The 15,542-nt window shown below is 34.8% G+C and overlaps 1 protein-coding gene across 1 annotated transcript; it reads right to left on the bottom strand.

Annotated features, from left to right (window-relative positions):
- Positions 1–10,628: 10,628 nt before the first annotated feature.
- On the bottom strand, positions 10,629–14,703 carry LOC112759071 (adenylate kinase 1, chloroplastic). Its single transcript, XM_025807903.2, has 4 exons — positions 14,285–14,703; positions 12,240–12,380; positions 11,383–11,655; positions 10,629–11,127 (listed from the first exon to the last, which is right to left on the bottom strand). The coding sequence occupies exons 1-4, from the start codon at positions 14,582–14,584 to the stop codon at positions 10,984–10,986; spliced, it is 858 nt and encodes a 285-aa protein (XP_025663688.1). The 5' UTR covers positions 14,585–14,703; the 3' UTR covers positions 10,629–10,983.
- Positions 14,704–15,542: the final 839 nt, after the last annotated feature.

Here is a 15,542-nt window from a genome sequence, read left to right as displayed (position 1 = left end):
AGGTGTGCACACGCGTGGGTGAGATTATGCGCGGGGCACAGAGTTAGCCCAAGGTTGGCCCAACTCTCTGGAACATGAACCAGGAGGGCAGGTGGCGCTATCAGCGCGCGCGTGCATTGCACATTTAGCTTATGGACGCCTACGCGCCAGGTGCGCGTACGCGCGGGTTGGTTTGTACCTCAGGCCCAATGTTCGCACAATGCAGGCCTAACTCTCGGGTTTTTGGCTGGGGTGGAATTTTTGCATCCCCGCGTACGCGTACATGGCGCGTCCGCGTGGATGGTCGAAAATGCTTGAGGCACGCGTACGCGTCAGGTGCGCGCACGCGCGGGTTGGTGCTCTATTTTTCAAAATTTTTCCAAGTTCTTGCACCAAACCAAACCTTCCAAACCTCCAAACAACTACCAAAACACCATGAAACCTTATTGGGCATACTAAACTACCAAATAAACTCAACAAACTAAGCTACAAACTTAAGGCATAAATCTAATCAAACAAACCAACAACCAAAATATTAAAACAAGAGTATGCAAAGAAGAAAACTACCTAAAAATGGCAACCCAATTCACCCATTGATTATATTTACAAGAGAATGGAAAGAGTTTACCATGGTGGAGTGTCTCCCACCTAGCACTTTTAGTTTAAGTCCTTAAGTTGGACATTTGGTGGGGTCCTTGCTAAGGTGGTTTATGCTTGAATTCATCCTTGAATCCCAACCAACGTTTGCATCTCCAATGTCCACCGGGATCCCAAATTAGGCGCACAAGGTTTTCAAGTAAGCTCAAGTAAATGACAAGGCCCCAAAAGTGTTGATTGTTGAAATGGATTCCGGGGTCCCAAACCTTGTTCTTGCACCCATCTTCTCGTTGACTACCATAGTTAAATTTGGGTGACAAGACTTGTGAATTCTCAATTAAGCCTCCAAACATTCTCCTAGACCCATACAACTTGTTTCTACACCAACCATTGCTATTCAACTTCAAGCATACAACCATCATGAACTTAGAGTGATGTTTCCAACCACTACACAACTCTCTCCTACTCTTAACTCCACAAAGAGCTCTAAGTTGACCATCATTTTCAATCAAACCATATTCAAGTAGGAAAGTAAAGATTAGAGATAAGAATTTTACCCACTTGAATGTTGTGTAGGATGGTGACTTAGGAAGGGGGACCTCCCCACACTTAGCCAATGCAAGGTCTACGCCTTTGTGCTCTTCCTTTGCATCTTCCACCTCCTTGTAACTTTCCTCAACTTTAACCTTTTCCTCTTGGTAGCTTGCTTCCAATTCAATTTCTTCTTCATTGCTCACCAAGGGCATGGAAGGTTTCTTTGATCTCAATTTCAAGCCCAATGGCAGAGGATTCAATTGTAGATAGGAACTCCTCAATGGTTGAATCCATCTCTTGGTCAACCTCTTCAAAGTTTTCAATCATAATACGCTTTGGAGGTTGTACACCCTCCTCAACATCAACATCAAGTATCTTGGAAGAGGGCTCTTTAACTCTACGTTCCCATGGACTTCCAACATCTCCTAGGTCTTCAACCACTTCTTCCAGCTCAATTGTCTCATCTTCCTCCCCTTGCGACAATTCTTGCTTCAACTCCTCTTCTTCACCTTGAAGCTCTAAACTCACTCGCTCACTATGCTCCTTGGTTGCTTCTCCACATTCGTCAATGGGAGTGCCTTGGTTGCTTAGGCTTAGTCGGGAGGAGACCATGTTGCTAACGGCTTCTACCATGATAGCCATTTTTGCTCTTAACTCCGCAAACTTCTTTTCATCCTCCTCGTGTCGCCTTAAGATATGAGATTTAAGATCTCTCAATTCCTGTGTGGGAGCTTCATCGGGAGGTGATGGTGGAAGAGAAGGTTCATTGTTTGGGAGAAAAGTGTCATAATTGGAAGTTGGTTCATCTTGGTAAGGGTATGGAGGTGGTGTATATTGAGGTGGTTCTTGAGAGTAATTGTGTTGGAATGGTGGTGGTTTCATGTGTGGTTCATATGGTTCATAGGGTGGTTGGTATTGTGGATAAGAATTAGGGTCATAATGAGGTGTTTGGTGGTATGGGGCTTGTGAGTATGGTGGTTCAAAGTCATGTTGAGGGGGTGGTTCATAGGTATGTGATGCTAGTTGTTGACAATCACAATAAGGGTCACAACATCCATTAGATTGATATGCATTAGGATTGGAATTATACCCATAAAAAATCAGAGGAGGTTGTTGCCAAGAAGGGTGATCAATCCTTTGAGGCTCCCTCCACCTTTGATTGTTCTATCCTTGATGCATGTTGTCATTATAGTTCCATTTCCTACAACATAATTTGAGCAAAACTCATAGCCAAAGTGAGGATGAGAATTCATAATAGCAAAAGAAAATAAAACAAATACTAATAAGAACTAAATAAAAACTAACTCCTAAAACAAGCAAAAACTAGCAAAGAAGCATATTAACATATATACAATAGCCAATAACATAACACCATTGCAACTCCCCGGCAACGGCGCCATTTTGATGAATGAGTTTTTTCTTGTCAGTCTAGAATTTCTCTTATAGGAATAAGAACTTCGTTGTAAGTATAGCTCCAAACCAACAAACAATTCTCACATCAAAAATTTGAGTTGTCACAAGTACAAACCCCAAATAAGAATTAACCGAAGTATTTAAATCTCGGGTCGTCTCACAAGGAATTACAATGAAGAATTTAATTATTGGCTATGAAGAACAAGGGGTTTGATTTTATATTTTTGCAAGAAAATAAATGACAAGAAAGTAATTCAAACAAGCAATTAAAGAAAGCAATTAATAAAGAGAGACATTCATGGCAAGATTTGAGATCATAGGCTTTCCATCCTAGTCATTAATCATAACAATACTTAACAAGAATTTATCTTATTTCGTCATCCTCAATGTTGGAAGAAGGTGTAAGTTATCTTCCATTAGAGAAAGTCAAACAAGACTAGTTAATCTCAAATCAAAATTCCTAATCAACTCACTAATTGAATTAGCAAGAGATTAGTGTCATTGAAAATGATATTAACTAACAACTCTAGATTACCAATCTAAATTGGGTATTAATGACTCAAGATCACCTCATTATTCCTTCCAAACCAAGAATGCTCAAAATCTACTCTAACATCCTTCCAAGCATTTTATCAAACACTTGGAAGGCATACAAGGAAAGCATGGTAAATGTGCAAGAAATAGTAAAATCTAACAACTATCAATTGTAAGGAAAGTAAATCACAACTCAATTCAACAATTAAAAGAACATCAAACATTAAATTGCATTAAAGAGATCCAAATTTAACATGAGTCCATGAACATAAAAGAAGCATAAAAGTAAAATTAACATCACAAACTAAGAGAATAAAAGTGTAGAAGCAAGAAATCATAAAGGAAACAAGATGAAAAGATGAGATTGAATCTAACCTAATTCTAGAGAGAAGAGGGAGCTTCTCTCTCTAGAAACTAACCTACATGATGCTATACTACAAACAAGTGCTCTCCCCTTGCCCAAGCTTGAATTATGTATGAATAGCATCATAAATGGGTTGGATTGGGCCCAAAATGAGCTGCAAAATCGCTGGCCACGATTTTACTTTAGTGAACCACGTGCTCCATCGGTGCACACGCGTACAGTGCGTGTGTGCGCCCCTATACGTTAGACAACTATAGCAAATTTTCTATCATTTCGAAGCTCCAGATGTTAGCTTTCCAACGCAACTGGAACCGCCTCATTTGGACCTCTGTAGCTCAAGTTATGGTCGATTGAGTGCGAAGAGGTCAGACTTGACAGCTTTACGGTTCCTTCATTTCTTCATGAGTTCTCCCACTTTGCATGCTTTTCTCCTCACTTCTTCCATCCAATACTTGCCTTATGAACCTGAAATCACTCAACAAATATATCAAGTCATCGAATGGAATTAAAGTGAATTGAATTTAGCTATTTTAAGGCCTAAAAAGCATGTTTTCACATTTAAGCACAAATTCAGGGAGAATTGCAAAACCATGCTATTTCATTGAATAAATGTGAGAAAAGTTGATAAAATCCCCCAATTAAGCACAAGATAAACCACAAAATTAGGATTTATCACTCGTCGGCCTTTAAACTCTAGTTCTTGTGAGAAAAGTGACTGTATCAATCTATATAAAAGGAGAAAAAATATCAAATAAGGATATTTAAAAAATGGGTAAAAGATTACACAAAGTATTGCTACACAGACAGACAAAGATCCAGAGAAAATATTGATAATTTGCAAAATAGGAAAGGTAGCATTGTGATTGTTTGCACCCTTTTCAAAATAATTCTTATAAAAATAACTCTCAGAAGTACAATATATTTTCAATTATACATACATTTGAATATAAGAGAATTTAGAATAAAACACATCTAGTAACATAAATGTCAAACAATAAATGAAACATATAAAAAACTAAGCATAAGAGTGAAGACTAACCTTGCAACTCGATGCCCTAAACGCGTTGTGAAGTTATTGAACACAATGCAAGCTCAGGCTTGTGACTGGTTGAATTTTCGTGAATCTAAAAGGGAAAATATAATACAATCAACAGCAGAAGTTAGATACTTCATTACCTACTTATATTTAACATAACATGCCATACTCAACATCAACAGAAATGGATTAATCTACCAATATTTCTCATTAACACAGGCCGATATATGTAATACACGTTACGAAACTTAAAGTAATTGTTTCTTGTATACGAATGCAAATACAAAAAGGAACCCAACAAAAACAAATTAGAATGATAACACCTCTTGACTTGAGGCATCATAAAATATTTTCTTTTTTCTCCTATGATTTTGTGCAAAAAATTTTTAGTCATACTGAAAAATATTTAGACCAATCCCATAGACGGATAGACCAATACAAATTATCATGTTTATGAAGAACAAACATCAAACCTTTACATTCTTGCGCAACACAAGCTTTGAAAGACTTAGAGCATTTCGACGAAGTCCGGTGAGCCATCGACGAGCTCCGATGAGAGGCAGAGGAGTAGAGTTGTTGACGGCAGTGTACAAAGAGATAGATGAGGCGAAGTGGCGAATAATGTTGAAGCAATAAGGGTTATCAAATTTGAAATTAGGGTTTTATCAAATTTAGTTTTGGTTTTAGTTAACCAGATAAAAATTAATTTTTTAAATGTGATTTTAGTTAACTAATTTTAAGTAAAATGAATATAATTTTTAAAATTATTTTATTAAACTAGTTAACTAAAATATAATTATAATTTTTTAATCGATTAATCATATTTTACTTTTTTTAAATTAATTTTTAAATTAAATATACAATTTTAAAAAATGATTTTTCTATCCAAAAATTGATTATTTTTTCAAAATCGTTTTTTCATTTTTATAACCAATTAAAGCCCAATTTTTAAGTTTTTTTAATCGATTAATAACTTATTTTATCGTATGAAACCAATTTAGTTAATTAACTTAAATTAAATTTTTAGTTAATAAAAAAATTCTATTAATTTTTGTATTAAGCTAATTATGTATTGCACCAATATTCACTAGCTAATGACGTTTTGAGGACAAACTTTTGAAGTAGGGGTAGCAACGGGCCAAACTTCGTTGGGGCGGCCCGCATAACCCGCTAAAAAAGGCAAGCTGGTCTGAAAATTTGATACCACCAAACCTAAAAAGTCCGCCTAACCCGCACCGTCTAATCTGTGGGCTTTGGCGGGGTGGGCTTCCCTGCCGGGCCAGGCATTTTTTTTGTCAGAATCTATTTTTACAAATTTCTATGATGTTATTGATTTACAAGAGGATGAAGATGTAATTGAAGATGTTCTAAGTTATATTTTGCATTATGTTTTATGTTTGATTGATTATATAATTGAAGATGTTTAATTAGGATTTTTTATTTAAATAAATAAAATAATTGTAATAATTATTGAAATAAATAATTTAAAAAATATTTACCAATTTGAATTCCCTAGTCTTATCTCATTTACACTGTAAACGAGATGGCATAAGTGTAAATTTATGCCATCTCGTTTACAGTGTAAACGAGATAAGACGCGTCAACTGCAACGTGTCTATCTCATTTACAGTGTAAACGAGATAAGGCCAGTCCGCGCTTATAAATAGAAGTCGTTTACAGCGGTAGTTTGGGCCCCATTTTGACTGAGTCAACCTCTTTCTCTCCTCTTTTATCCCTTTCTTACCCTATTTTAGATTGATACGGTGATGGCGTGCCAGGCAGGGAACGACGGAGACATCAACAGGCAGAACGACACATCGCATTACGCCGGGGCGGCCGACTTCGAGTTTAGTTGCGTTATGTTTGTTTAATCTAATTATGTGGCCATTGTTAGGGTAGTCCTGAATTGACAAGAACGTAGTTAAATAGTTTAGTGATAGGTCTCTAAAAAGAATTTAGAACTCTATTTACTTGTGCAAGGTTGTTATGACTTAATTACTAGTTTGGAACTTTTTTTTTTCTTGTGCTAGGTTGTTAGTATGTAGGTATCCTGGCATATGTAATTTAGAGATATGTGTAGGCTAGAAACATGGAAGTATCTTCTTAATTAGAAGTAACTGTAAGTTAGATAGAAATATTTGCTTTGTATCACATGTTAAGCTGATCTAAACAAAAAAAAAAAAGAATTCAATAATGTGCATAAATTTATGATCATCTCTTTATAAGGCTGAATTTTTATTTTATTGTTCAGAGGCCTTGCCTTCTACTGTCCCGACGAGTGAGCCATACCCTTCCTCCACCGGACGCCATCGTCCCGTATCTGGTTGAGGCTGGATTCGGCGACACGGTTCCACTCAGAGACTTCACTTTTGACAATTCCCTGATTTCGGCACTCGTGGAGCGATGGCGTCCGGAGACGCACACATTTCATCTCCCGTGGGGTGAGGTCACTATCACCTTGTAGGACGTGGCGTACAGGGACCCAATTAAAAGGAGAAAAAATATAGGGACCTAATTGAAAATTTTGCGAAACTATAGAAACCAAGAGAGTAGTTAAACCTTTAATATTTAATGATTTATAAAATAAGAAAAATTTGGCGGGCTTAGCCCGCAAACCCGTCAGCCGGTCGTTAGGCCAGAGGGGAAGGAAAATTCAGGACCATCTCACTAGGGAGAGCAGAGTGGGTCAACCCGTCAGATGACGGACTTTTAGTGGGGCGGGATGAGCTTCGCGTTTGTCACCCCTACTCTTAAGCTACTTAGTTGCCGAACAGCTGCTATCACCCATCACCGATGACAGCTGATATAAGAAGAGCACCTCAACAACCTTGACCAATTCCATCCACTGTCACAGACCACAGCCCAACCCACCCCAACCCAACCCAACAGCTCGCAAAATGAAAACAAATTTACAGATCTAATTCATTCTCTCTAATTTTCATGTATGTAGATAAATAAATAAAATAATGTCCCACCACCTGAGTTAAACCTGTTGACTGATGATAGGAAGGGGTTTCCATACTCGGTGTAATTTCTCCCTTGTAATCTTTTTTTTTTGGGCTTAGGTCCCTTCTTTTACCAAAAAAAAAACAGATAAATTAAATCATATTAAAAAAATCATATGTCATCAACAAAAAAAAAATCGGTCAAGAGGGTTAGTTTGAGAGTTTCACGGAATAAATTTTCGAAATATTCTCCACATACAAGCCTTTTATCCATACAAGTCATATAAGTCTATATATTTTATTCCATACCAAACGCCCCTCTTCTAGCACGTCGATTTTACGCACATCCTAATTTAACAGATTTTTCAATCAACGCGGGCACCCCTCTTCTTCTTCTTCTTTCTTCTTCTTCTTCTTTTTCGTTATCGTTGTCATTAACACCATCTCTTCCTCCTCTTTTTTTTCCTGTTTTTTCATTGGATTTTCTTCTCCTCCTTTTTTTTCTCTTTCTCCTCCATCATCAATTATCTCGTTGTTGAATATAATGAATAATTTAGAAGGAAAAAATGCTGTATTAGATGAAATATTTTTCTGTATTTGTAGCAAATTTGGGTGTAAAACGAAGATATTTGGGTGTAACACGAAGATATTTGGGTGTATTTTTATTCTGATAAGTTCTGTACAATTCAAAACTCTTCCTCTTTCTCCTACTCATCTTCTGCTGCTGCTTCTTTTCTTTTCCATCACCATCACCATCTTCTTCTTTTTTTTTTAATTCAACTTTTCTTTTTTTGTTTTACCTTCTCAAGTTTCTTCTTGTTTTACTCTCTTAACAAGAATAAAAACAAAAAAATCAAACAAAGAAGAAGAAGAAACACATAATGCTGCAAAATTACTTGAAAGAGGATAAACTTACATTCATTTAACTAAAAGAAAGAAAGAAATAAGAAAAAGAAGAAGAAAAAAAATGCAGCATTAGAGAAAATATTTTTCTGTATAAAAATACTATTTGTACACTAAAATCAGCCACTAATGTATTTGTGTATAAAATACATGCGTAATTTAATTTATTTTCAATGTATATTTATCTTCCAGTATGTATTTTATACTGGTGGCTGACTTTGGTGACTGATTTTAGTGTACACGTAGCATAACTCATTTCTGTATTTGCAGCAAATTTGGGTGTAGAACGAAGATATTTGGATGTAACATGAAGATATTTGGGTGTATTTTTAAATTTTGGGTGTATTTTTATTTTGATAAGTTATGTATAATTCAGAACTCTTCCTCTTCCTTCTCTTCATCTTCTGCTACTTTTTTTTCATCATCATCACCATCTTCTTCTTCTTTTTTTTTATTCATCTTTTTTTTTTGTTTTACCTTCTCAAGTTTCTTCTTGTTTTACTCTCTTAACAAGAATAAAAACAAAAAAATCAAACAAAGAAGAAGAAAAAACACATAATGCTTCAAAATTACTTGAAAGATGATGAACTTACATTTATTTAACTAAAAGAAAGAAAGAAATAAAAAAAAGAAGAAGAAGAAAACAAAATGCAGCATTAGAGGAAACATTTTCTGTACAAAGCCACCAATGTATTTGTGTATAAATACATGTGTGGTTTAATTTATTTTCAATGTGTATTTGTATTCCTGTATGTATTTTATACTGGTAGCTGACTTTGGTGGCTGATTTTAGTATACACGTAGCATAACTTATTCATGTATTTGCAGCAAATTTGGGTGTAAAACGAAGATATTTGGGTGTAAAACGAAGATATTTAGGTGTATTTTTATTCTGATAAGTTCTGCATAATTCAGAACTCTTCCTCTTCCTCCTCCTCATTTTCTGCTGCTTCTTTCTTCTTCATCTTCTTATTTCATATTCTCGTAATTCTTTTTTGGAGGAGAAAATCAAACAAAAGAAAAAAAATACATAATGTTGCAAAATCAAAAGAAGAAGGAGGAGAAACACGACGATGAAGATGAAACACGCGAAGATAAAGGAGGAGAAACACAAAGAAGAAGGAAGAAGAGGAGGAGGAGGAGGAGAAACGCGAAGAAAAAATGACAGTTGTAGTTTTCATCGAGGAAGAAGAATAGTCGTTCATAATAGTGAATGAGCGCTTTGGAAACGTGATGCGCGTGTTAACACGCTTCTTTGGATGAGCGTAATTTTTATTGGATTTGACCCAACTTGTAAAATTTGTAAACCAAAAAGACTTGTATGTGTAGCATAACTGTAAATTTTCTATATACACATATACTAGATTATTAATGATTAAGAATCCCAATTTATTTACTTAATTATTCTCTTAATATTTAAATAAATAAAGTTTAAATATTTTTTAAACTCAAGATAAAAATGATAACTTTTTAATTTTTAAATGTTAAAAAAATTAAAAAGACGAATTAAGACTCCAAATTATTCTCATTCTAGAATTCAAAGCCCCTTATTATCTGACTTTAAAAAAAAAAAGAAAAAAAAAACATATTATCATACTAAGAAATTTAGAAGAAAAATAATTGGGAAAATTATCCTAAAGGACCTTTAGCCTATATTATGGAATTTTCCTACTCTTTCATGTACTTGATTAAAGTGAGAAAGTTCTAAAAAAAATTTGAAAAATAAATAAAACACGCAAACTTAATGATGAAGTTATCGAGATCATGAATGTAAATAAAAAAGTTCATCCAATCCTTATGATAGTATAAATGAATTTAGGTTCATGGATTATAAATATAATGGGATAGTCCATAGATAGCAAAATTGGGAATTTTTTTTTTTTTTGGTCTTAGCAAAATTGGGAATTTAAGAACTTTAATTTTGGGAAGATGAAATATGGTAGATTAGAGGAGAATGTGATGTTGAAGGATAATATTGTCTGAAAACAACATAGCCCTTCTCCTTAAATTATGTGTATTATGATCCTTATTAATAATTTTAGCATATTTGATCTCTCTTTTTAATTAACCTTTACTAGTGGCACTTACTACTTTTTTTGGTGACTAATGGTACTTACTACTAATTCTCTCAAAATAATTTCAAAGACAAGTTCAAATATTCGTTTGTGAAATTCACACAACTGCTAGTGTTACCAACATAGAAAAACACAAATACAATATTAGATTGAACCTGCAAAACAGGAAACTCAGAATCAGTTTATGGAAAGAGTGTCTGTCACTAGTTAGCAGTGTGAAATTAGCAACACATTAAATCAGCAAGATATCATCAATAATTAGGTCTTCCTGGGAATTACTCCAGTAAAATAATATTAAATCCCTTGACCCTGTCTTAATTATATATCATGAGTTTAAGTTACAACTCAATAACAAGTATCAGTTCTATAATTGAAGCTTATTGCTAATCAAAAGCAATTATGCTTTGCCATATAGCCAATTGAAAAAACAATAGAAATCCCAATAGTGCAGAAGTTTTCTCAGATTATCACACTTCCTGATATCATATTATTAGGTCCAAACAATGGTTCTGTTTCCTTTCCTGCAAAATTGTGAAGCATGCAATATACATATGCATGCAAAGAATGAAATAGTCATTTTTTATGGTACAATAATACAACTTCTTATGCTGCAGCGGACCGCTTCTCCTCATAATCATCGAGATTAAGAGCTTGCAGCAATTTTGGCCAAGATTCTGGGATCCCTCCGGGAAGGTTAAACTCCAATAGTTTTCCTCGACTACGGTAGAATTCCTCCACAGGCTTACTCTGCATTCATGACAGAAAAAAGTTACAAGAATGTTTAAAATGAATGGGGGAAAATAGACAACAAAGTCAAAAGGTAATGAGAAGCAACAAGAAATTAGAAATGTTTTAACTCTGCAGCTTTATTCTGATCCATCACATGCTTCCATAATTAAAAAAAAAAAAGTCATAAGCAGTATTTCAAAGAATCAACGAACTCAAACTGCCAATAGCTTAATTAAGTCAATTGAATAATAATAACAATAACAGGGAAAATACCATTTCATTGTATATGCGAAGCCTTTCTTTAACTACAGCTTCAGTATCGTCTGAACGAGTAATGAGCTTTGACATACAATGAGCTGGAGGAAGAAGCGGAGCCATAAACATTCCGGGGCTCCCATTCTCACCCTTGATGTCAATGGAAGCAACATTAAAATTTCCACCACACTGATTGCAAATTCTCCTACCCAGGCATTTTGCAAGCAGTGCTTCTTCTTGGAGCTTCAGATTGACTACCAAGTCAATGTCAATTACTCTTTCCAATATTTCCTGAGCACAAGAAAAAGGCAATAAAAATTTTATGCACATTATTCAAATAAACAGCTGCTATAGAAAACTAACATGTTAGAGGTTGGGAGGGTGGTGAAGAGAGTTTGAGACGGTTGGCAGAAAAATAAGCTGCTGTTTGGCTACTTAGTCTCAAGAAATATCAAAGGATGAGATGAGAAAAATTGGTTATTCGGAGCTTTGCATTTACTTTTGATCCATTATCAGTTTAGATTATTTTGATATATCACACAAATGTGTTGACATAAACTGAAGAGTTTGAATTTTGACCTGTAAGGTAGCTGTTAATTGTTGTCATCATTAAGATTTTTTTTTAATGATGACACAAGGCATGATTCAATTAACTTATAGTTTTGGTGAAAAGTAGTAGTTGGTTAGCTGTAAAAAAAAAAATATCAAAGAACCTAGGTAAGATAGGTTATTTCTGAAATAATCATACTATCCATTCTAACAAGACTCCTACATACTTTTCATTAAAATTTGCGCTTTGCAAATTATAACCCACTATCAATATTGATGCGCGGTGCTATGGAGGTGTAACAATAACGAAATATAGAGATACTCACTGCTTGGCTTATTGTTCGAGGAAAACCATCAAGAATAAATCCGGACTCGCCTTTAGCTTCCCCATCAGCCAACCTCTTTGATAATAAACTTATAATAATTTCATCTGATACCAATTTACCTTGATTTACAATTTCTGATAGCTGTAAAAGAAACCATAAATTGCATTTAGAGACCAAAGAGATTGTGTTAAACTGTGAATGACAAAACAGGAAAACAGTATATAACTATATGGTCTTATTATGTATAATTCGTAACAGAAAATTAATATTTATTTATGGGTTTAGCTAACCAAGTTAAGGTTGTTAGTAATAGAAAGTTTTAAATACTTTATTTTAATAAATGCACAACAAATGCATTGAGAATCTAAATTTTGCATTCTTTTCTATAAAGACTTTCTTAATTTATAACTTTATCATATGCCCTAAGGGCACATGTTAGATGTTAGCTATATGCCCTAATAATTAGTTCTCAAAACCATTTCACCTGCGATTCACCCTTGTCAGCTCAAAATGAACAGATAAAAATTAGGGCACACTATGACCTCTTGAAGTACCATTAATAAGCATCATTAAAAGCTCAGAAGATATCAACATTCGTCAAAATCTACAATTTCAAATACTCAGTGACTTTAAAAATGATTTTAAAAAAAAAAAGATGCTTAGACATCAATAATAAAAGATTGACATTATAATAAAGCTTTCCACTATTGGTTGTGGTAATCATCACCGAGATCTGTACTAATGGAGCATGACGAAGAGGACGAAGGCATCATCAAGGGTGGATGTAGCACCAAATGACCAAGGCCATAAATAGAGAGCGAGGAGGAGGAGGAAAGGAGTGTAATCACATACAAGAACACGTGAGAGAGAAAAACAGAGGAAAATTGAACAGGTTCTAAAAATAGACAGTATTTAAAGAGGATTTTCTTTAAAAATAAAAAAAAGACCTTGATAGAAACTGGTTTTAATAAATACACAGATTAGTTTTAAAATTGTTTTTGAAAAGCAGTGTTAGAATATAATTAAAATCAATTAGGATCAATTAGTATTATTTAGTATATCTGAATATTTATTATAGGAGATTACGTCTTTATTATTACGATTATCTTAGTACCTAAATATCCTTTTATATTATATCATTCTAGACAACTTGAATAAACAACTTGAATACACTCAATAATACACAAATTCTTTCTTCAGTTTAGTCTCTTGTCTCTTGTTTCTAACAAGCAGGTTTTTAAAAGTATAGGTATGGTTAAGGATCAATTCGCTGGAGCTATGTTTTTTTTTTTTTTCTTTTTGTTTTTAAACAGACAATCAAGACATCAATAATTTGGTTCAGCGAAAAGTTGAAACTCCCCCAAAATTCAACCTTTGAAAAATCCCCATATAAACCCAATAAAATAAATTCCACATGCAATCAAAAGAACAGAATATGCTACACTTGTAGAAAAAGAGAACGCAAGAACCTCAATAATTAAATTGTTAAAGTAACCGAGGACGGCCAAATCCAAATTTAGATGTATACTGCACAGATTATCATGAAAATAAAAAATAAAAAACATCACGATAAGTGGCAAATTATGGCACAAATCATCACCCTTGAAGATTATCTACAATCAGAAGAGTTTTAGAATTTTCAACTCCAACAACCAGATTAAGAATTAAGATCCAGTTCCAGCAAAAACTACGTCCAACAAAAATTTATAGATTCAAGCTCTCAAAATCAATGTTTTTTTTTTTTCTTCTTTACTACACAGATGTCAACCCCATAATAACAATCCTGTACCACAGGATCATACGATTGCATCACTACATCTATCCATATAGCTTATCAGAGACAGAAGGTACACATTTTTAATATCACTTCACAAGGAATACTATCCAGATATGCGACATCACAAGTATAAAATTGATAACACTACGCCATTAACACTTTAAAGTTCAACTCAAAACCAAAATCATATAACATAAAGGTCAAATTTTCCGTCAAATTTAAAAAAATTAGGAACAGGTTAAAAAGTAAAAAGAAGGGTTTAGGGAACCTGAGAGGAAAGGGGGCCTTTGGAAGCGAGCTCGTGGCGGACGAGATCGCCGGTGGCGATGTGAGGGACGCCGATGAGGTTGCAGAGGCGGCTGGCGTAGGTGCCCTTTCCGACGCCGGGGCACCCAAGGAACACCCACTGCACATTCCTGTCCTTCGGATCCTTGCGCTGCGGGGCGTGGAAGTGATCCTGCGGCGGCGCGTGGGAGCTGGATTCGGAACAGAAGAGCCTTCTTGCCGCGGTGGAAGAGACGGAGAGGGAAGGGGAGGCGCGCTTCACGAGGCGGGTTATGGCCGCCATTGGAACGAATATGAGGAAAGCCTAAAGCAAAGCGAAGAAGAAGAAGAAGAAGAAATACCTTTTAACGGTAATTGGTATGGGAATTGCACGGGGATTTTTTATTTAAATAAATAAAATAAATTTAATAATTACTAAAATAAATAATTTAAAAAAGAGAAAGTCTAGGGCCAGTAGATTTTGTAATTTTTAGCCATTAATTAGTCATCAATAATATTTTTAATGGTGTGAGATTGTATCTAATGATATAGAATCATTCAATTTTCTATTGATGCTTAAGTGCCGGCCAGAATTTAACAAAAGTGCTGGCCCTTAGCACTCCTCTATAAAAAATATTTACCGAAATAAATATTTCTCTCTTATCTCATTTACAGATAATTTTGCATGTATTTTATTTATTAAAAGAGGTGTATGCGACACGTGTTTATTTCGTTTACACTGTAAACAAGATAATAATGAGTAAAGAGACATAAAACAAATTCTCTTTTCGGCCTATCTTATAAACTTTAAGGTGTATAGGATTTCATTTCTTGATACTTTTAATTTTTTTTAGTAGTTCGATAGAGAGTCCATTAAACTTAAGTTGATCTAGGCTATAAACAGACCTACGTCACTAGGGGTGTGCATGGCCCGGCCCGGCCCGAAGATCCGGCCCGGTCCCGAGCACTTTAGGGACTAATTTGATGTGATTTCATCGGGTCTAGGGCCGGGTATGGGTCTCAAAAGTAGACCCGGTCATTATTTCGGGTCGGGTCCGGGTCATAGCTCGGGTCACCCGAAATCGGCCCGGTGGCATGGTCATCATACACAATTAATATTTTGTGTTATTAGTGATGGATGATGGCTATTATTATGTGAAATTTAAGTATTGTAAACCTTAATATTTTGTGTTATTAGTTATTATATATAAGACTATAAGTTAATGTTTTATGTTTAAAATGCATAAGACTTTAGACTAATG

Source organism: Arachis hypogaea, chromosome 16 (assembly GCF_003086295.3).
Source record: "Arachis hypogaea cultivar Tifrunner chromosome 16, arahy.Tifrunner.gnm2.J5K5, whole genome shotgun sequence".
NCBI classification, from domain to species: domain Eukaryota; kingdom Viridiplantae; phylum Streptophyta; class Magnoliopsida; order Fabales; family Fabaceae; genus Arachis; species Arachis hypogaea.
This window is presented reverse-complemented; position numbering and strand designations above follow the sequence as displayed.